We start from the raw sequence: 24,355 nt of genomic DNA, 5'->3' as shown, positions 1-24,355 counted from the left end.
AAATGGTTATTCTTCAGATTAGTGTAATGCCTGAAGTGGAGTCCTCCAAGGTTCGGTTCTTGGACCAATATTGTTTCTGATTTTCATAAACAATTGACAAAGGAATAAAAGGTGTGATGTCAGAATTTGCAGATGATGTAAAGATTTGTAGAATTGTTAATGACCAGTGCCAAGCATCACTCCTTCAGGATGACTTGAACAGGCTTCAAGAATGGTCAGAAAGTTCCAACTATGTTTTAAAGCAGCAAGGTCTTACACTTGAGAAATAGCAATCTGGAAAAAAAAAATGATACTGACACAATGGGGTTGAATTAAAAACTGCAGAGGAAGAGTAACTCCCATACCTGGGAGTTACGATATGGGCAGATGAAGTTTTTGGAACAGTGAAAAATCAGGTGGCAAGGAAAGCCCATGGTGTCCTATCGACGATTTATCGAACATATCCTGTAGAGATGGGGAGGTCATAATCCCACTGTATAAGGCAATTGTTAGGCAGCATTTCAAATACAGTGTCCAAGTATACAATGATCATCTAAATAAAGACACTGAGGTCTTGAAAGAGTCCAAAAAAGGGCAACTGTTCAAGGCTTAGAACTAAATGGATGTCATATGAACTGTTGAGACATGTGCTGGAGAAGAAAAATGCATGGGATGTATAAAATATCAGTTATACAGAAGCCTATGATAGACATAAAGCAGTCTGCAACAAAGTCACAAAGGAGGTTAGATAAGCCAAGGCAGATTATGAGAAGTCTCTGGCAAAGAAAAATAGCAAAGACATCTGTGCTTTGACAGTAAAAGGAAGGGGATGAATCACATTGGGCCACTTGATGTTTATGGGTTAACAGTTGATGAACCTGCTGAGGTTACTGAGAGGTGAATAGGTATTTTGCAATATACATTCACATATGAGGATTCTTTAGGGAAGGGGATGCCAAAAGTTTATCACACTCTAACAGCAGTAAGTTGAATGATTTTGTGATAACTGAGAGGAAATAGGCAGAGAAATTGTTGAAGTTAAAACATCAAAAAGGCACCTGGAGTGGATGGGATCTATCCAATTATATTAAGGGAGGTAGCAAAGGAAGTAAGCACAAACCCTTAGCCATAATTATGGGATCATCCTTGGAATTGGTGGAGGTACTTGTGGGCTGTAGATGTGTGAGTGTATCTCCAATTCACAAAGGGGATCAAAAGCTGACACAAGTAATTATAGACCTGTTAGTTTAATTTCTGTTTCAGGAAAAAATAATGGAGTCACTGGTAAAAGAAGTAATAAAGGATCATCTAGACATGGCCACAGTTATGCTTCAGACACAGCATGGATTTGTTAAGGGGAAATCTTGCTTGATCAATTTGATTGGATACTACGATGTGATCACAAAGGAACTGGATACAAAAAATAATTTTGATATTATATACTTATATTTCAGGAAAGCTTTTGATACTATTGCACATAACAGACTGCTAGACAAATTGTAATGTGGCAGTAAAGGAAAGTTGCTGCTGTGATGGCTAGAGATGGCTGAGTGGGAGAAGACAAATAGCGGTTATGAATGAACACTGCTCTTTGTCGACTAATGTTGTTAGCGGAGTCCTACAGGGTTCTGTGCTGGGCCCATCATTGCTTTCTGTATTTATTAATGATACTGATAACGGTATATCAGGCTTAATGTCTAATTCTGCAGATGGCAGGGTAGTTAACAACAGTAACTGCTGCAACAAACTCTAGAAAAATTTGGCAGATGGGCTGAAAAATGACAATTCAAGTTTAACATTGACAAATGCTAGGTACTGCATATGGGTAGCAGTAATCCCAGAATAATGTATCGACTGTGAGGTACTATGCTCAAGGTAGTGGAAGGTAGTGGAAAAGGACCTGTGGAACAGGTACAGAGAAGGGCAATGAGATCAGTGAGAGGAACAAAGGTGTGCTCTTACCAAGAAAGGCTTCAATTCTGCAAATTGCAGCATCTGTGAAGTGATCTGACTGAGGTGTTTAAGGCTTTGAATGGGTTGAGCGAATTCATTGCTGATGGGATTCTTCCTCTTGCTCAGAAGCTAAGCACATAAAGGGGGCATAAATTCAAATTGAAGAAGGATGATTGCAGAACGGATGTGCAGAAGTTTGCCTTCAGCCAACAGGTGGTTAATTTCTGGAACAAGTTTCAATCCATCATTGTGGAAGTGGATAGTTTGAATAAATTTAAGGAAGAACTAGATAAACTATTGGAGGGGATGGGTTGGTGAAATGGGATGTTTTTTTTGACTGACGCTGTATAAGCTTGCTTTCTTGCATCATTTATCACTATTAATATTAACTCATATAATGAAATCAGCAACTATATGAGGAAAGACTTTGATTATACAGGCTACAAAGTTTGGCAACCAGGCACCTTAGAGATGACCTGATTGAGGTTTATAAGGCTCTGAGAAGATTAAGTAAAGCAAAAGAGGGCAGAACTTTCACAGTTATAAAGAATTCCAGAATGAGGGGTCATAAAATTCAAATTACCATACGAGCAGTGTCACAAATACTGTATGTCAAGAAAACTGGTGCAAGCTTAGTTATTTTTTACATAGTTATGTTGCCAAATTCATTTATATGATATATATGCTGGAACTTTTATCTTTAGATCTCACATGGTGTGCCTATGTAAGCTTGTTAATGGAATATGAAGTTTAAAAGAGCAACTTTCTATGAATAATAGTAGTTACTAATGTTTTTTTTTGAGAATGGGGTTTATATTGAAACATTTGAACTAAGGATGGGTCATAGTTAGTTAGTTAGTTATTTGGTTTTTAGGAGCATTAGCAACTAAGGCCATATTGCTCTGGGAAATGCAGTGGTCATTCCCTGACCTTTCCGCATTTGGTGGTGACAGGTTCAAACCCCGGTCGGATGGGTCATACAGACCCATCTGGAGTCTGGGCTCTGACGGGTCACAGCAGATCTCTTCAAGTGATGTTGCCACTTGTGAACACTGTTGCTCTTGCATACTAAAGGGACCTCTCTAGGACATGGATCTTCAAAATCGAGGCTTGCTCGAAATTCAAAGCAATTTATGTTACAAGTCCAAGATGCTAATTTTTGGTGGAGAATCTATGCTAATTATTCAAAGAATATCTTTTTAGGCATCATGAACAGTTTTTGCCTGTGTTCATCCTCTTGTGAGCCCATGTGTTAATAGCAGTGATATACTAATTTATATCTGTCATTTGAAAAAAAGGTTTAAATTAGAGTTAGTGGGGGATTATGTGGAACAACTTTTCCAGATTCTTTAACAAGATGTCAGGAATATGCTGTTTTGTTGTATACTGTTTTATTATTATGATCATTATACAGGGTGATTCACTACCAGTGCGACAAACTTGCAGGAGGTGTAGGGGACACAAAGACGAATCGGAATCACATAGCATTGCAGGGTCTGAAATGCCTTCGTCATGCGGTAGAGGACGTTGAACGGGAGGTCGCGTGAACAGTGATCCCGCTGGAAGTCAGCATTTGCGAACCGTTTCTGTTGAAGAAACCAAGTAGCAAAAGTCCTCCGGAGTGGATAATCTGCAGGCTCCAATGATTGGACACGTTGCAGATGGTATGAACTCATTTGGTTTGTTGACGGTATCCTCCATACAGTGGATTGGGAAATACCCAATCGTTGGCCTATCGCTCAAGTACTCTTACTCGGATTGCCTTCTGCAAGATGTAGGACATTCTCCTCATTGTCTGGCATCCTCGTTGTTCGCTCTCGATTCATGGTACCTCTCGTGAAACAACCAGTCTCACGTCACCTTCTGTGCACACGTGCGAAAATCGTATGATGAGGAGCACGCCTGTGCGGGAAATGTTCCTGGTACAAGCGCAGAGCGGTGCGCCCGTTACAGTCCGCAGCTCCATACGTGAGGTGCATGTCGGCCAGTTCAACGTTTGAATACTTGTCCATCCTACTGCCTTGGGAACCAGTTCGCAAATGCTGACTTCCAGCGGAATCGCTGTTCACGCGGCCTCCTGTTCAACGTCCTCTACCGCATGATGAAGGCATTTCGGACCCTGCAATGCTATGTGATTCCGATTTGTCTTTGTGCCCCCTACACCTCCTGCAAGTTTGTCACCCTGTGAATCACCCTGTATAACATACACTACAGACAAAATAAGATCCTATTTAATTTATTTCCCACAATTTAACTTGTTTCTCCAGAAAAGCATAATAATTAGAGTTCCATTATACTTGCATGCAAATCATTTATTTAATGAATTAAAAGGACACAAAGACATACTTTTCAACGTCAGAATAAATTGAGAAACTTTTAAAATTATATTTTAAGCAAGGCTGGGAACATTAATTAATAAAAACATGAGCTAACTAGCAAAAGCAACTATACTACAAGAAATAGATGGTTGGATTTCAGTTTTAATTGTGCAAAAACGACTAAAGCTATAATGAGCCAGGACAAAATTGAATTTCGAAAAATAAATAAATAAAATAAAAAAACAATAAAAAAAATGATTTTGGTAATCTTTTAAATAGTTTACCTCATTAAAAAGTTATATGTACAGAAATAAATAAAGGACAGTATAAGAATAAAAATAAACTGTCTATTTTATATAGGGGTAAAAAGATTAATAGCTTGTAAAAACTTAAAAACTGCTAACAAACAGTAATTATCAGATGAAATCTGACTGAGTGTATGTGGCTCAAATCAAGTGGTTAAGTGGTAAAACATGCATTTCTAAAATTGGCACATTTAGTTAAAACATGCTTGTCAGATAAAATGGTATCACACTGCTCACGCAGAGGAGGGTCATCAGCCCTCATCAGAAAGGAATGTTTCAGATGACTAATATGTCCTATGCAGAGCTGAGAAGAACAACTTCCTATTTATGATTCCTGCACAGGTTTCAATCACATGACTGCCATGTTTCAATCACAGGCTTAACCTGATATAGTCTGTTTGTCACCTGCCCATGCCATGAACCTTCCCATTGCAAATAAGTGGATTCCGGTTATTTGGGCCACCAGTTAATCGGGGCAGCCATTTATTTGGGACAAATCTTAAAGAACAGAACCCAATCGAGAAAATAGCCAGAGCTTACTTCGCTTAATTGGGACAACATGGCATTTAATCGGGGCAGGAGACCGCAGCATTTGAGATTACCCTACAATTGTCTCCGACTATACCATGTGGTTCGGTCAGATTTCTGGAGGTCACAATCATAAAACAATAAAAACAATTAACAGTCTCCTGTTTATTGAGCTTTTCTGTTAGTGCATTCTATTATAAATGGACAGTAAACTTGACATTGAATTTGCGATAATACCAACAGCTGGAATTCTGTGGGTTGTTATGGTGAAATGTGTTTACAATTCCGTGAAATCTTCAATCATATAAAAAAATTAATTTTCAGAATCTTCTCTTCATTCCTATTTTTTAAGCTTCATAACTTGTTACTCCATTCTCACTTGCGTATATTGCATTATTTGCAATTTGTGTGTGCCATGTTCTTTGTTATTGATTGCTTATCTTTTTTACTGTTTTCAATTTTAACCCCCACCCACAAATGTCAGTGAACAGAATGTAAACTAGTTAGTATGTACATATTACAGTACGTATTAATTAAGTTATGCATGTAAGCATAAATTTATTTTTATTTTGCTAACCTGCGAAAAATATTCTTCCGATTTTCACGTATCATTTAATTTTTTAATTGGTAAGGTAATAAAGTGTAAATTTGTACTTAATACATCCTTACTTTTATAGCTTGTGGATAACATTCATCCTATTTTCGCTAATTAGAATCACTGTTTAATAGAATTAAAATTCAATTCACAAACGTGATCGCAATGACCGGCACTTACTACATATCATGTAGAGAATGGTACTTTACTATGGTGAGTCCATCGTAACGTGATTTGATCATACAGAAAATCAATTGTAAAGCTGTATTTTTAACTATTTACATGAAACTTTGCATAACTGGGGCAGCCGCTTAATCGGGCCAAAATGCACTAGTCTCGATGTGTCCCAAATAACCAGAATCGACTGCATACATATTATTATAGATTATATGTCTGTATAGGTGACTGATAGGTCAAGATTTTTAGTGAAAGCTGCAGTATCAGCCAACTTTTTTCTGCTAATCCTGATGTGGCTGGGAATCCACATTAGCAGAAACAGAAGCATATATCGAATCCACCTTCACAGAGAGAGCTGTTATGTTATGTTATGTTATGTTATGTTATTTGGTTTTTAGGAGCATTAGCAACTAAGGCCATATTGCTCCGGGAAATGCGGTGGTCATTCCCTGACCTTTCCACATCCTCCATATTTGGTGGTGACGGGCTCGAACCCCGGTCTAATCAAGAAGCGTGTGCTACGCACTGCTGCTCCTTCCCACCTGGCTACAGAGGCGCCACAGAGAGAGCATATCATCTACTGAACCTGGGACAGGATTAGATGAGTAGTGTATTTTGTCATAGTCTGTAGTGCACTCAAAGAATCTGTGTATATAATAAACCATTGGCATTAGCGAGTTCTATTCCAAGCCTAACTCTATAGCATGCAGCTCTGCAGTATAAATGCTGCATTCAGAGAATAGTAGATTCATAGAGAATCTACTCTATCTGAGTAGATTCTCTGAATGCAGCAAACTCTGAATGCTGCATTCAGAGAATCTACTCAGATAGAGTATTGCCTGAAAAGACAACAGCAGATGCCACACATGATTCCGACTTCAAGCCAAACTGACAAGAAGTCAGAATGTTCAGCTCTGTGTGCTAAAATGAGCTGATGGTCTACTGAAAGAAGAAAGAATTTTTTTTACTTTTAGGTAACGAGACAAACAGATATTTTTTCTGTTTGTCTCATTACCTAATGAGATAAAAAGAATGAGATAAATTTTTCTTTTCCAATGCTTCTCAGTAGTATTCCTATTCATCTGTTGTTTATTTCTTTTGTCCCATATTGGAAGTCTCATATGAATCTCTAAAAATTAAAGCATCAACATCCACAGTTAAAAATTAATGACTGTACCAGAAACTTAGCAAGCTTACGCTAAACATCATTCTGGCAAGAAGGCAGATAAAGAGTTGGTGACAAGTTCTGATATGCTTTTATTGTGCATTCCCATTAACTTATATTGTCAGTTAAGTTTCTCAATGACAGCTACTGAAAAACTAAAAACCTGTTTTTGACATGTTCATACCTTACAGAAGTATATTTTAATGAGTGAAAAGTTTCTTTTTCTTGTTTTTTTTGTTCTATATTATGTCCATTAATTATAAAAATTATACATTGAAAAACTGAAAAAAAACTTACTATTCCTTTGAAGGAATTTTAAGGTGTCATCAAATCCTTGTTGGCATATTTTACTTAAAATTTCAGGCTGAGGAGGAAACAGAATACGGGCAAAACGATAGATATTTGCAGGGGTTATCTGAAACAAAACAACTATTTTAAGCTTTTGATATGTAAAATATTATAATATTATTTAGTTCGCATTTGGTTTCATTAGTGTAAATATAAATAAATATCTTTTGCTTGATATTCATATATCTAACTGCATTAGATATACTGAGAATATTTAACTAAAACTTAAATTCTCTACTTTAACTATCTTGGCTTCCTTAAGTTAGAGCCTATGATAAGAATTAAAATGATAGTCTCAAAGTTACACATTGCTGAAATCTATCTTGGCTATCTTAAGTTAGAGCCTATGATAAGAATTAAAATGATAGTCTCAAAGTTACACATTGCTGAAATTTGAAAATGATTTTTTCCAAAGATTTTAATCAGCAAGAAATATGAATTCAGTAGTGGCAAATGATGCAAGAAATCAAGTTCATAGAGCATCAACCAAAAAAAAAAAACTCTTGCTTCACCTATTCATTCCCTCCAATAGTTTGTCTAGTTCTTCCTTGAATTTATTTAAGCTATCAACTTGCACAACAACAGATGGAAGTTTGTTCAAGCAATCAACAACCTGCTAGCTAACGGCAAACTTCTGCACATGTATTCTTCAACTGTCCTTGCTCAGTTTGAATTTGTGATCCCTCCTGTGTGTGGTCTGAGCAAGGGGAAGAATCCCATCAGCACTGATTTCTTTTTCAATCCATTTAAAGCCTTAAACACCTCAATCACATCATCTCACATGTGCCTAGTCTCTAGATGCTGCAATTTGCAGAATTGAAGCCTTTCTTGGTAACAGTACTCCTTTGTTTCAATCACCAATTTTCATTGTCCTTCTCTATACTTGTTCCAGCAGCTGCACATTCTTCCTAAAATAAGGCCTCCAGTCCTGTATGCAGTACTCAAGATGTGGTCTGACCATTGCCTTATACAATGGGAAAATCACATCCTTATCCCTGCTAGAAAAATTTCTATATATTATTGAAAAAACCCCATAAGCTGTCCTTGCAACAAGCTGCCAGGACAGTTTAAGGGGTTTTGTCAATAATACATAAGAATTTTTCACTTCCCACTACACTGAGTGTAGTACCACACAGTTGATACATCACTGCCACCCATATGCAGTACTTTGCATTCATTAATGTTTAAATTTCAATTGCCATTTCTCAGCTCATCTGCCTAACTTTTCTATATTCTGTTGCAGTAGCATATTTTCATTATTGTCATTAACAGAGAAGGGCAACAAGATTGGTGAGGGGAATGAAAGGATGGTCTTGCCAAGAAAGGCTTAAGTTCTGCAAATTGCAGCGTCTGGAGACTATGCACCTGTGAGGTGATCTGATTGAGGTGCATAGGGCTTTGAATGGGTTGAGCAGGCTCAATTCTGATGGGATTATTCCTCTTGCTCAGATTACGATTTTCCTCAATTTGAATTTATGTACCTCAGGGCACATAAATTCAAATTGAGGAAAGACAGTTACAGAATAGATGTGCGGAAATTTGCCTTTAGCCATTGGATAGTTGATTGCTGGAACAAACTTCCATCTGTCATTGTGGAAGTTGATAGCTTAAATAAATTCACGGAGGAACTGGACAAATGTTTAGAGGGAATGGATGTGTGAAATGGGGTTTTTTTTGGCTGATGCTACATAAGCTTGCTTTCTTGCATTGCATGCCTCTACTACTACTACTTAACCACCCTACCAAACTTTGTATCATCTGCAAACTTGGACATTAAGCCTGATATGTCTTCATCAATATCATTGATAAATAGAGAAAACAACAATGGGCCAACACTGAACTCTGGGGGACTTCATTAACAACATTAGTTCACAAAGAGCAATGTCCATTGATTACCACTATATGTTTTCTCCCACTCAACCATCCCTTTATCCATGGCAGTAACTTTCCCTTACTGCCACACTACTCCAATTTGTCCAGCAGTCTGTTATGTGCAATGGTATCAAAAGCTTTCCTGAAATCTAAGTATATAATATCAAAATTATTTTTTGTATCCAGTTCCTTTGTGATCACATCATAGTATCCAATCAAATTGGTCAAACAAGATTTCCCCTTAACAAGCCCATGCTATGTCTGGAGCATAGCTGCAGCCTTGTCTAGATGATCCTGTATTACTCCTTTTACCAGTGACTCCATTATTTTCCCTGGAGCAGATGTTAAACTATCAGGTCTGTAATTACTTTTGATCCCCTCTTTGTGAATTGTGGATACATTTGCACATCTCCAGTCTGCAGGGACCTCCCCTAAATTCAAGGATGCTCTCATAATTATGACTAAGGGTTTGCTTATTTCTTTCTCTGCCTCCCTTAATATAATTGGATAGTCCCATCCATCCCAGGTGCCTTGCTTATGTTACATTACAACAATTTCTCTTCCACTTTCCTCTAAGTTATTCCAAAATCATTTAGCTCCCTATTAGAGTTTAAGAAACTGGCATCTCCATCCTTAAAGAATTCTTCATGTGTGAATGTAAATGCAAAATACTCATTCAGTTTATCAGCAACTTGAGCAGTATCATCAACAGTTGAACCATCAGTATTGAGTGGACCAATCTGATTCGTCCCCTTTCTTCTAATGCTTACATAAGTAAAGAAGTCTTTGCTGTTTTTCATTGCATCTTTTACCAAAGATTTTTTTGTAATCTGCCTTCACTTGCTTGACCTCCTTTCTGACTTAATAACAGACTCATTTATATCTACCATAGACTCATTTATATCTACCATTGTGCATTGCCCAATAATTTATATGCATCCCATGCATTTTTCTTCTCTGCTATGAGTTTCATCAGTTCATCTGATATCCATTTAGGTATATACCTTGAAGAATATTTCTTAATTGATATGAAAGGCCTAGTACTAATAATAATTAATACTAGGCCTTTAGATGAGCATTAGTATTAATAATAATTAATACTAATGGATTGAGCAGGCTCAATTGTGATGGGATTCTTCCTCTTGCTCAGATTATGAATCTCAGGGCCCATAAATTCAAACTGAATAAATTAAACATATAATAATATGTTGCAATCCAGTTTCATATAGTGACAGAGAAGGGTAGATTGTGGTATATTTTAACCTTAGTTTCTCAGAGTTTCTGAACCATTCACAGTTCCCATTGGAATTTGAGCACTCCTTAAATAATACTAATAACAAAAGTTGTTCTCATTAGATTACTTAAGGCAGTGCACATATTCCAATGGGAACTGTGAAAGGTTCAGAAACTCTGAGAAACTAAGGTTAAAATATACCACAGTCTACCCTTCTCTGTCACTATATGAAACTGGATTGCAACATATTATTATATGCTTAATTTATACAAACCAATATACAGTTGTGCCCCTGTATCCACTGATTCAATTGCCTGCAGTTAACCACGTAAAAAAAACGAAAAACTTACTACTCGCATGTCCAATACGATGCTTCCCTTTATTTTTTACAATGTCACGTATGGTTTGGTCACCAACATTATAATGGTTCTTTAGAGATTTAACGGATGCACTGTTTTCAAACTTTTGAATTTTTGAATAATTTCAAGTTTTTGTTTAATTTGAAAGCACAACTCTTGCGTTTGCCAATCATTTTCGCGATTTTTAAACAACAAAAAAAAAAAATAATATATATATATATATAGTTACTATAAAAAATTTGACATCTCTGACAAATTTATAACAAAACAAAATTTGTCCTTTTGGTGCGATGGAACACAACAATCAATGCAACACACTAAATCAAACTAAACATTTGGTCTCTCTTTTTTTTTTTTTTTTTTTTTTGAGTGGTAGGTACACTAATCTCCCAATTTCAACTTACACTTATGACTTGCCGCTTATTTATGACTTGCAAAACATCTGTTTATGCCTATTCTAGTTATTACTTGAATTTTATGATTTCTGGTTGATTTTTTTTTTTTTTTTTTTAATTTGGAGTCTTGAAGTGTCCCAGTTAATCCAATCCTGGTAAATCGAGAGTCTGCTGTACTTCATTATTATCATATTTAACGTTGGTAATGTCTTACTGTATGTTTAATTTATCAATTAAACTTTATTATACGTATGTATGTACAAGAAAATCACGTTACATATGGGGTCAGCAGGTGCTCGCTTATATCTGCGGTTTCAGCCATCCACGGTAGATCTTGGAACATATCGCCACGGATATGGGGAGGTCTTACTGTATTTGCAATAAAACTTTACACAACAGAAAAATAAGAGCAATGCTGTAAGGTAGACTGGAACTTCAAGAAATAATTGGTTGTATAAATTAAATGTGGAGGTGTTCAAAAGTACTTGGGCACCATCATATTTGAAAAACAAGAGCCTTTACCTATAAACTAATAAGTTGTAGGTCTTCCTGTGGTCCCAATGATGCCATTGATCCAGTGAAACACTTTCAGTAGTCCACTGTAACAGGCAGGAGTGTGAGTCTTGTCCGGAGGAGGGGAGGCTGTATACCAAACAGGATGTTAAAGTAGAGAAAAAGAGAATGTTGTCAGAACTGATGCAAGTATGGCAGATGAGGTGGGAAACATCCAAAAAAGGAAGAATTACTTATGTTTCTACCTAAAGTGAATATTATAAAAGTAAGAAAGAAAGTCTGGAAGCAGTTCAGAGTATAAGTGGCCTTCCTTCTTATTGAGCATGGGCTCGCAAAGAGACTGTATGAGTTGAGTCTTGTGAGAGATCAGAACTGCACTTGTGGAGAGCAGGAAACATCAGAACATATTTTGTTTTCTTGCAGCCAGTATGTTGATCTTAGGAATCAACTAGAATTATTATTGGGTGGCCTTGAGCAGAATATGTTATGGACCATGTTTGTGGAGAAGTGCAGATTTTGTTATTTTAATGAGTTATTTTAAATACACGCCGTGTTTAAAAGAAGAAAGTGTATCAAAGCTGGATGGTAGAGCCCACCTCCCAATGGCAGGGATGGAAACCAGGTCCACTGGGATAGGCGAGGTTAACAATTAACCTAACGTCTATCTCGCTTGGCTTGGGCCAAGCGGCATAAGAGCTCTAGTATATTATATTTTGAGTTATTTTAGTTGTGTTGAATTGTTAAATTGAAAGTTTAGAGTTCTAATAGCCAAGTTTAAGTGGCGTTAACCACTATGCCAAATATAACTTGACTGTGTTCAAGAATGGAGACCGCACCTAAAGAAAGATATCGAACTTCTTGAAAGGGTGCAAAGACGGGTCACTTGCCTGGTGAGATCGGAAAAATGGCGTCCTTATGAAGAAAGACTTCGAATATGTGGGTTGCAGAGTTTGGAAACTAGACACCTTAGAGGAGATTTGATTGAGGTGTTTATGGCTCTGAGAGGCATCAGTAAAATGAATGAGGACGAAATTTTCAAGATTATAATTGATGCTAGAACTAGGGGACATAAATTCAAGTTACGGGGAGAAATTTTTATATTGGACTGCAGGAAGTTTTATTTTAGCCAGCGAGTTATAAATTACTGGAATAAGTTGCCTACGTGGGTGGTAGAGGCTGACAGTTTGGGGAAATTCAAAGGTCATCTGGATAGTACCTTCGGGTCAGGGAAGCACATAGGATGATAGGTTTAATTTCCTTTTTTTTTTATTAATTATTATTATTTATTTATTATTATTTTTTTAACATTGTTTTGTTCGGTATTTTTTTTATGGTTGGTGCAGCATAAGCCATAGGCTTTCTTGCACCATGCGGCCATTACTAATACTAATAAGCCTAGGCTTGAGCGGTACCTAATGGCACTTTGAATGAATGTAACAGGCAAGGGGAATTTGTGTACATTCCTCCATCAGTGCAGTCTCCAGTTGAGCTGTAGAATAGAAAAATATTGGCCATACCCTGGTCTGGCATTCCATTTCATCTCAAAAGGCATTCAATTGGATTTAGGCCTAGACTTTGGAAGGTATTCAGACTTAGTTTTCCTCAAACCAGATTTTTACACTGTTCACTTTGGAGTGTTGTTATGCTGGAACATGGGGAGGGGGAACTAAATGGTCCCAGATGAGCAAGACTTGGCAAAGATGGATTTGGCACTACAACCATGATAAGTAGCCCACACCATGATGCTGCTTTCTTTGCACTTCATTGTGGGCACAATATGTTGTTATAGGTGATACTCCCATGCATTCTCTAAGCTTATATTCGAACATATAATGTGATTACTTTATTGGGCAGGACCTGTTTCTGCTATTCCATGAAAACCCATGCAATGCAATTCTCTACAGAAGCGTGTCTGTAGAGACAGAAGCATGTCTCGGGAGTGTCTGTACTTACTTACACACTCCTGAGAACATCTGGAGTTCTAATGTAATGTTTTTCCAAAGACATCACTCTTAGTTCACATTCACTGCTTTCTTCAGGGGTTGGTAATTCCTATCAGTCTCTGTTTCTCTCTCACATCACTATCCAAGGCGCCTCCGTAGCCAGGTGGGAAGGAGCAGCAGTGCGTAGCGCACGCTTCTTGATTAGACCGGGGTTCGAGCCCGTCACCACCAAATACGGAGGATGCGGAAAGGTCAAGGAATGACCACCGCATATCCCGGAGCAATATGGCCTTAGTTGCTAATGCTCCTAAAAAAAAAAAAAAAAAAAAAAAAAAACCAAAAAAAAACATCACTATCCTCATTCGTCCACTATTACCCTACACTGGCTATGGCTTACTTTGAGATTTAAATATGTGAATGTCATTCACCAGAAATTTTCTTTGAAATTCATAAGCGTTATGCTATGACTCATTCTACTTGTTTGTATTATACAGTAAACCCCCGCTATTCGCGGCGGTTACATTCCTGAGAAATGCCGTGAATACTGAGTTATGGCTCCCATAGTAATAAAGGTATGAAATACAGTATATAAGAAAAACTAGTCTAAAATTGTGTCTATGTATGTGTTATATGTACCTTCATAATATGACTATGTACATAGACAGTACATAGTGAAATGCAAGCATATGGCATTGAAATGAAAATAAGAAACAATTTAATATTAAATGTAATATTTATTAGAAATTTCAAACAAATCTTTCAAACCAGCGTCTTTGCTAGCTAAAAAAACTTATCCCACCAGAGCTATCACCAGTTTCGCTAAAGTGTTGATAAACGAGTCTTGCCTTTTCACGAATGATAAGTGAATTTAATGGAATTTTATTCTGAGTTCGGTCTTTTATCCACAGATTTAAAGCTTTTACCGTTTTTTCTAATTTAACATCACGAGTTACAGAGCAAATTTTTGAAGCAATTAGCACGTTTTCACGGACACTACGGCGGATTTTTTCTTCCGATTTTTTGATTGATCGTACCGTTGACTCATTGATTTTATAATGCTTTGCCACTGAGGAGACACTTTCACCATTAGAAATTTTGTCTAATAACTCAATTTTATTCGCTAATGTATCACCTTCTTTGATCTTTTCACATTTCCCTTGTTTTTCGTAGCCATATTTTTGTACGGGTTAGAAAGAACTTGTCCACAATAAAGTCACTTTCTTCCGTTAACACACTCGAAAAAGTCTGTTTTACACTGCAAAATGGTAGATTTATCACTTTTGTAAGCATATCAATTTATAAATTGATAAATTTATTCAATTTATAAGCATATAAATTAAAAGCAAACAACGAAACCTTCCATGACAAGCACATAACACACAATCAACAAGGATTAGCGAGAAACATCCACGCCAGGATTTTGTCACCCCTCTCCCCCCACCCACTGAGCGCTGTTTTGACCGGGAAAGATAATTTTAGCCACGCCCATGTTTTTTTATGGCGGAAAATGTTCACGGCACTTTAAAATTCACATTTTTTTAGGTTTCATTTTATATTAAATCAGTGACCGCGAATACGCGAAACCGCGAATAGCGGGGGTTTACTGTATATGCTACTACATACAATTTTGAAACTTTTATCAAGGAAAAGTAGTATTTAATATATTTAATCAATAATTAGATATGTTATCGATTTTCAATTGTATCCTACCAGTTATTGCTATTCATGGAGGTTGGCAAATGTTCACTACTTTTATTTAATTACTTAAAATAATATACTTTATATAATTAATAGCAATTTATATTTTGGCTTAATAACAGCTTAGTAAATTTGGCTAGTTGTATTTTTGCCACTAAACTTGCTGAAATATTGTGGCCTAAGTTGCCCATGTACCATAAAAGACAGGGATGCAGTTGTACTGTAACAGCATGAATTTGTTAAGGGACAATCTTGTCTGATCAATCTAATTGGGTACCATGACACAATAACAAAGAACTGGATGCAAAAAAAATAATTTTGACATCATATACAGGCATACCTCGGTTAACGTTACCTCTGATAACGAAGCTTCGATATAACGAAGTCCGCAATTTCAAGCCCCATTTAACATAAAAAAAATATTCCAGTTTAATCACCTGAAATCTAAACAAACTGAAGAAATTACGGAAACCTTTGGGGCTTCTTGTGGTTGGTTTGAGAAATTTAAAAAACGGGCCAGGATTCATAGTGTAAAATTAACAGAAGCTGCAAATAAGTTTCCAGAAAAACTAAAGGAAATAATTGAACGTGAAAATTTTCCACCAAATTTGGTGTTCAGTGTTGACGAAAGCGGTTTGTTCTGGAAACGGCTACCAACAAAAAGCTTCATTTCTATTGAAGAAAAATGAGCTGCTGGGTTCAAAGCAGCCAAAGACTGTTTAACGTTACTCTTTGGATCAAATGCCTCTGGTGATTATAAATTAAAATTGTTATTAGTTTACCATTCAGAAAATCCGAGGGCATTAAAAGGTAACATAAAAATGAATTTACCTGTAATATGGAAAGCAAATAGAAAAGCGTGGGTTACCAAGGAGTTATTTACTGATTGGTTTGTTAACCACTTTTGTCCTGAAGTAAAACGGTATTGTCAAAAAAACAACTTTGAAGAAAAAGCTCTTTTGTTGTTAGACAATGCTCCAGGACATCATACTGATCTTAACACGTTGGACACATGCATTCCTGTCAAAGTTGTGTTTCTTCCAGCAAACACAACTTCCCTGATTCAACCATTGGATCAGGGAATAATAGCATCATTTAAAGCTTATTATCTGCGTCGAACATTAAGCAATTTAACTGAACTAGAGGATAAAGAGGAAATGACAGTTAAAACTTTTTGGAAAAACTACACCATTAAAAACGCAATTGAAAACATTGATAGTTCTTGGAAATAAGTCACTAAGAAATGCTTAAATGGAGTTTGGCGCAAAATATGGCCAGAAGTTGTACTAGAAGAAGAAAATAACATCCAAGAAATTAGAAATGAAGTTATCCAGATGGCTCAATCGATAGGTTTCGAAAATGTCGATGAAGAGGATGTTAGAAATTTATTGAATGCAGAAGATGATGGTTTTTCAGTGGAAGATTTAGAAAACCTTGTTAGCAACGAAGACAAAGATAATGAAGATGAAGTTAAAGAAGTTCCTGCCAAAAAAGTGTTAACCAAAGATTTAAAAAGGTGCTTAAATGACATTGAAAATGTTTAAAATTTTTTTAGTGAAAATGATCCTGATTTAGGAAGAAGTTTTATTGTTAAGCGATCAGTGTTAAATGCAATAACTCCTATAGGCAATTGTTAAATGAAAGAGAAAAAAAGCATAAGCAATCAACTTTAGACTCATATTTTAAAATGTGATTTCACTTTGTATGTAAGTTGACTGTTTATTTAATAAAACTTTTCTTTGTTCGAAAAAAAAGCTTTTCATTTTCTTTACGTAGGAACGTATCCCTATTCCGGCCATAGTATTTTTACCTCTGAAAACAAAGTTTCGCTTAACGAAGTAATTTCGTGGAACGCATCCTATTCGTTATTCGAGGTATGCCTGTACTTAGATTTCAGAAAAGCTTTTGATACTGTTGTACATAAAATACTGCTATACAAATTGGAACAGTGTGGCATTAAGAGCAAATTGCTGCTATGGATAAAGGAATGATTGAGTGGGAGAAGCCACAGTGATTATCAATGGGCACTGCTCTTCTTAGACTAATGTCATTAGCAGAGTCCCTCAGGGTTCAGTTATTATTATTATTTATTATTATTATTTGGTTTTTAGGGGCATTAGCAACTAAGGCCATATTGCTCCGGTGCGGTGGTCATTCCCTGACCTTTCCGCATGCTCCGTATTTGGTGGTGACGGGCTCGAACCCCCGGTCTAATCAAGAAGCGTGTGCTACGCACTGCTGCTCCTTCCCACCTGGCTACGGAGGCGCCTCAGGGTTCAGTGCTGAGCCCATTGCTTTCTATATATATATATATTAATGATACTGATGAATGCATATCAGACTACAGGAGAAAACACATAGGTTGTCTATTTCCTTTTCTTGTATTATTTATTAGTTATTTATTTTATTTTATTTTTTATCATTATTATTTTTTTATTATTTTTTTTTTTGGATGGTGCAGCATAAGCTTAAGGCTTATGCTGCACCATATGGCCATTACTAATATTAATGTCTAAATTTGCAGCTGATACAAAGGTTGGCAAGTTAGTTAAGCACAGCAATCAGGGTATGTTCTGCAACAAGATCTAGACAAATTAGGCAATGAGCTGAGAAATGGTAGTTGAAGCTTAACACTGACAAATGCAACGAACTGCATATGGGTAGCAGTAATTCCAGCTTAATGCACCAGTGTGTGGTACTACACTCAAGATAGTGGAAAATGAAAAAGAACTGGGGAGTAACTGTGCAGTCGTATATGGATTTCTCTAAGCAATGCAGATAGGCTGCCAGGCCAGTTCATGGGGTTTTGTCAGTGATATATAGGAATGTTTCTAGCAGGAATAAGTAGGTGATTATCCCATTATATAAGGCAATGGTTAGGCCACATCTTGAGTACTGCATACAGGTCTGGAGGCTTCATTTTAGGAAGGATGCAGATCTGCTGGAACAGGTGCAAAGAGGAGTAACAAGACTGGTAAAGGGAGCAAAAGGGGTGCCCTTACCAAGGCTTCAGTTTTTTAAACTGCAGTGTCTGAAGACTAAGCACCTGTAAGATCTGACTGAGGAGCTTAAAAGCCAAATGGACTAAGAGTAAGCTGAGGGCAGTTGGTTGTTGTTGTTTAATTTTTAGGAGCATTAGCAACTAAGGCCATATTGCTCCAGGAATATGCGGTGGTCATTCCCTGACCTTTCCGCATCCTCCGTATTTGGTGGTGACAGGCTTGAACCCCGGTCTAATCAAGAAGCGTGTGCTATGCACTGCTGCTCCTTCCTGAGGGCAGTTGGAATCCATTCTCTTGCTCAGACTACATACAAGAGGAGGCATAAATTCAAATTGAAGAATGGTTGCAGGTCAGATGTGCAGACATTTTTCTTCAGCCAGAGGGTGGCTTATTGTTGGAATAAACCCCATATCTGGTTAGAAGTGGGTAGTTTTAATAAATTCAAGCATTAACTAGATAAACTGTTATTGCAGATGGACAGATGAAATGGGAAGTGTTAGCTTCTTTTTTTTTTTTTTTTTTTTTTTAGCTGATGCTGTACAAAGGGTACTAGGAAAGTTTTGCAATATGACGCAACAATGAATCACAGGAAGCTGCTTGTTGCTGCATGTTGAGACATGTTCATACGTGCATAGTAGCCGCCGCGCCAAGTCGATGGGCTCAGTTATTCATTAGTAGTGAGAGTGTAAAGTGCTTGCGATGGCATCGTGGTCACGAAATGAGATAAGGACAGTTTTGCGGTATAATTTCGTGCGTGGTTTAACCATAGACCAGTGCTTAGAAGAAATGACTCTTGCACTAGATGATGATTGTCCACATCGTACAACGATATTCAGGTGGTATAGAGAATTCCAAAGGGGAAATTTCACTCTGGAGGATTCTGAGAGGCCGGGAAGGCCACGAACGTCAGTTACGGAGGAAAATGTTACTGCTGTGAGGAAAATGCTTGACGAAAACAGGCGAGTGACCTACCAACAGATAGAGGATACTTTGGGCCTAAATGCACCAGCAATTCGTTCGATTCTGCAAGATCATTTGCACGTGAAGAAACTTTGTTCTCTCTGGGTGCCGCATCAACTGACTGAAGAGCAGATGACACGACGTGTGACTTGGTGCCGGGAGATGTTAAAAAAGTTTGATAAGGGACAATCTCGGTATGTGAACAACATCGTGACAGGTGACGAGACTTGGCTGTACTATTACGATCTGCCGACCAAGGCTCAAAACAAAGTTTGGGTCTTTGATGATGACGACACACCCATAATTGTCAGAAAATCCCGATCTGTAAAGAAGAAAATGAAAGCTGTATTTTTCAAATCGAGTGGAATTGTGGAACGTGTCGTTTTGGACACGCAGAAGACAGTCACGGCTAAGTGGTATACTGAACAATGCCTGCCTAAAGTCATTGGATCTATGAAGAACCTGCGGCCAAAGTCAAGAATGGACACCTGGTACCTCCATCACGATAATGCTCCAGCTCACCGCGCCAAAGCCTGCACCGAATATTTGACCACGGCAGGACTGAAACTTCTCGAGCACCCTCCCTACAGTCCAGACCTTGCTCCCTGCGACTTTGCACTGTTCCCGCATGTGAAAATGAACCTAAAAGGGAGGCGGTTTTCCAGTGATGAGGACCTTCTACGGGCTTGGGACAACGAATGTGCTTTACTCCCTAGTGAAACTTGGCAGAACTGGTTTAAAGATTGGTTTCGGAGGATGGAGAGGTGTATTGAATGTAGAGGAAATTACTTTGAAAAAATTAAATAAACAAAGCTGTATTGCAAAACTTTCCTAGTACCCTTTGTATATGCTTGCTTTCTTGTATAATTTGCTGCTGCTGCTGCTACTACTACTACTAATAATAATAATAATAATAATAAAAATTCAAATCAAATCTATATATTCACATTTATATCTTTATTATCTTGAAGAAGTCTGGAACCAAATATACTAAAGCAGCTTTCTGGGGAAATCATGATTTTCTAAAAGGAATAGGCTAAAGCAGTGTTATGGGTAATCATTAAGCTTTAATCATCATGTAGCAATAAAAAATGATTCACATTATTTTGATAAAGGGAGAGGTGGGCAAATCTGCATGTTTCTTGGGCTGAAAAATATGAAATAATTTATGGGTGAAAAAACTACTCCCTCTGCTTGAGATCAGCTACAGCCCTGACTGAAGAAGCCTTTCAGAATCCCTCCAGCCTCTACTAGAATTCAAACACAGGCCTCTCCAGACAAGTGACAAATATCAAAACCACTGTGCTGACAAGGTGCAAAATAAATATATGGCATCAACCAGCTGCTCACACATACACAGTGTGCATTACTTTTAAGATAACCTTAGTTAAGATAAATCTTGCAAAATTTTTGTTCCATGGGAACAAAAATTTACTGATGTAATTAAAGTCCATGGAGATCATATGTGATATTATTAAAAAAATAATATTTTTTATAACCAGACATTTTTCCGTTTAGTTCATGTTAATACATATTGGAGGAAGGTATTAGTAATGGCCATATGATGCAAGGAAGCCAGCCAAAAAAAAAAAAAAAGTAAAATAATAATAAAATTAAATAAAATAAATAATTAATAAAAGATAAGGAAATGGACAACTTATGTGTTTTCCTCCTCCCATAAGTAACTATCCAGCTGACCTTTGAATTTCCCGAACCTTTCAGCCTCTACCACCCATGTAGGTAACTTATTCCAGTAATTTATAACATGCTGGCTAAATTAAAACTTCCTGCAATCCAGTCTAAACATCTCCCCCCCCCCCGTAACTTGAATTTATGGCCCCTCTTTAGGTGTATATAAATGAACAAGTGCAAGTACACAAACTGATCATTTAATTCACAGAATGGACTTATCTTAATTTTCATTGCTGAGATCTGATGGTGCTCTCTCCTTTTCAAAATAACCTCCAAGTGATGGTAGTACACTTGTACCATCAATGAACCCACTCATTGAAGATCTCCCAGAAGCCATTTCTTGGTAAGTCTGAGAGTAGCTGCTGTGGCCACAAATTCTCAGCCTTCTTTAATGCACCAGTGTATGGTGATGCTGGCATTCTGCAAATTAAATAACCAGCCTGTGTATATTAAAATGTATAAACTGTAATATATATTTCTACAAACTTACTGCAATGCTTGTATTGGATAATTCAATCTGGAGTATATTAAAGGTATTATCTTGTGGACATATATCACTTTCACCAGCAAAAGGAGACACAGTCACTGTATTTTCATCTAAGATTGGAAGGTTATTGCTAAATCCACCATCGATATAACCCTATATACATAAAAAAAATCAAATATAAACTAAATGTAATTATTCTGAACTATTTCAGTAAAGTACAAATTAGAATTTGATATTACAAAGTTACAAAGTTTGTGGAACATCAATTCATTCACTGCTATCACGACAGATGGATATGCAATGCAAAATGGCACTGAGAAATTTAAGCTGATATCAGAAAAAAGTTAACAAATGATACATGTACAGTAGAGTGTCAGTTATCTGGAATAATTAATGAATTAATGTCAGACCTCTTCTGGATAGCCAAATTTTCCAGATAATTGAACACAAGGTAAGATTAAATAAATTCTGTTGTAATGTATTAAGGTAAAAGAAAAAGACTTTAAATAGTGTGAAAAAAAGGAATTTATTTAATTTAAAAAAATAATAATAATAACTTATACATAAAAATTCACACATTTACATATGTATGTATATTCAGATAGGTATTTTACTGCAAATTTTATGTGGAAAAAAATTTGAAAGTACTTTTTAAAAATAATGTTCGATCATTTCTGTTTCTTTGTTGTGACTTTTTTTGCTGCTAAACCTCTTAAGTTTCTTAACAATATCAATTTGATTATATCGTATTCTTCCTGGTTTTCTGCCCATTTCCGTTTCTAATGCTGTAATAGCTTTGCTACTTGCTGGCCCTGGATTTTCTTTGATGGGAACTTCCTCTTCTTCACTATAATCCCCAGAAGTTTCTTCTTCCAAATGAGCACAGACAATGTCTTCAACTGATAACGTTTGAAACCCTTGATTGGGGCATCCGATAAAAGCCATTCATCAAGTCTTTTTAACCACAATCCTCACATCCAAGAATGACAGAAAGAATTTTAACAAATTCTTCCTTCAGGAGTGAGTACAGTTGAATATTTTCACTAGATGTTGTTCCTGGATTGGCCTCTGGCCATTGTTTTTGCCATCTGTACACATGTTAGTTCAGAAACATCATTTCGTACCTCAGATATCATAAAAACTGATTCCAAAATGTTAAAATTTTTATAAAACAAAATAATACCTTCCGAATCTTTGTCGGAAAGAAGCAAATATCATAATAACCTTTTTCTGTAAAACCTTTTAAAAGTCTCAATACGAGGGTTAGTGTCAAACAACCTTAACTACAAAATTGTATTTCATTTTGAGACAACTTTAGTTTTACTTTATACAAATAAAAATGCATATCATATCATAGAACTGTATCTCTCTAGTACTTTACAAGTTAGCTTGGGCTATAAGCACATTTCCGGTAAACCAAGAAAATGTCAAATGACTTTTTCTTGGTTAATTACAAAAACATTTACTACAAAATGATTTTGTAGTTAACATTGTTTGACATTAATAACCTTCGAATAATGCTTTGACACTAATGACTCTTGAATGTTCGACTCTAAAAACCCTCGAATAATGCCTTGGTCTAAAGCAGGGGTGTCAAACTCATTTGGGCTGTGGGCCATTTCCCGTATTAGTGTACCTCACGTGGGCCGCACATGACCTACAAAATCTTGCCATTGCTAAGCCTAAAAACGCCTTTTAATTGCTAAGTAGTTGCTTGTTACTCGCAGCTGAGAATGCACTAATAACTAATGAAAGAAAATAAAAGTCTAAATAAACAACAGAAAAAATAATGAAAAGCAAGTTTATTCCAGATAATACAATATTTCAACGAGGGAATATATACGAAATTAGGTAATCTAGGCCTTTTTGCCAGACACTTGACTCTGTTTGCTTGCAACTAGCTTTGTGAGATTTGGAGTCAAAGATTGAGAAGGCACAATCTTCATTATGGAAGAAAAATTGGAAATGGTTAGCCTTGATCTGTGGGCTGTTTTGTTAGCTTTCATATGCAAAAACAGTTGTTCACATAAATATGTGCTCCCAAAGTAACATAGAATTTGTGCAGCAACCTTTCTTATCTCTGAGTATTTTTTCCCTAAATACAAGTAGATTTTTGGGATCCCAACTTCTCAGTATTTCTCTTTTAAAATCCGAGTCATTCTGCAGATCAATTAGTTCCATTTGTATGGAAATGGGAGATCTCTCAACATTAAAAGAAAAAGGACCCGTGAAAAGAGAAAAATCTTCTTGGTGCTCCTTGAAATCTTTAAAGTGCCTATCAGATTAGTCTTTAATCTTTTCTATTCTGTCACAATATTTTGAAATGGTATAACTTTGATTCTGATTTTTCAACTGTTCACACATAGAAAAGTAAGTCAGAGTACCCTCTTTTGATTTTGCCACACAATCAACCTTTTTTTGAAAACTAGTCAGTGCAGATTGCATGTCTGTTATTAACTGATCTTTCCCTTGATGTTTAGATCATTTAGGTGACCTGTAATATCTACTAGGAAGGCCAGATCTTGTACCCAAGACTGATCCTTCAGAAGCAATACATCCTGACCTTTCATTTCTAGGAACAATATTTCTTCTTCCAAAAGTCAAAAAAAACCTCTTTAATACATTTTGGCAAGACAACCAACGAACCTCTATGTAGTATGGCAGCCTTTCAAATTCCCTCTCCAAGTCCTCAAGAAAGATAGCACTCTCCAAGTCCTTAAGAAGGAGGCAGTGATTCAGTCCTCTTGACCAGATGAATTTTAGTTTTGGCCAGTCTTGAGCACACAGTCCATTTTCAGTATTTTCAAACATAGAACCTGCTGGTAGTCACAG

At 36.7% G+C, this 24,355-nt stretch overlaps 1 protein-coding gene across 1 annotated transcript in view; it reads right to left on the bottom strand.

Moving 5' to 3' along the window:
• LOC150077273 (patatin-like phospholipase domain-containing protein 2) overlaps positions 1-24,355 on the bottom strand; it is a 79,691-nt gene that overhangs the window by 22,213 nt on the left and 33,123 nt on the right. The window contains exons 4-5 of the mRNA XM_090386834.1: positions 21,527-21,676; positions 7,318-7,435 (exon numbers count right to left, since the gene is read on the bottom strand). Of these exons, the coding sequence (XP_090242960.1) occupies positions 7,318-7,435; positions 21,527-21,676 (268 nt within the window). The remainder of the gene's footprint in view (positions 1-7,317; positions 7,436-21,526; positions 21,677-24,355) is intronic.

Source organism: Mastigoproctus giganteus, chromosome 12 (genome assembly GCF_048544385.1).
Source record: "Mastigoproctus giganteus isolate SK-2022 chromosome 12, ASM4854438v1, whole genome shotgun sequence".
NCBI lineage: Eukaryota > Metazoa > Arthropoda > Arachnida > Uropygi > Thelyphonidae > Mastigoproctus > Mastigoproctus giganteus.
This window is presented reverse-complemented; position numbering and strand designations above follow the sequence as displayed.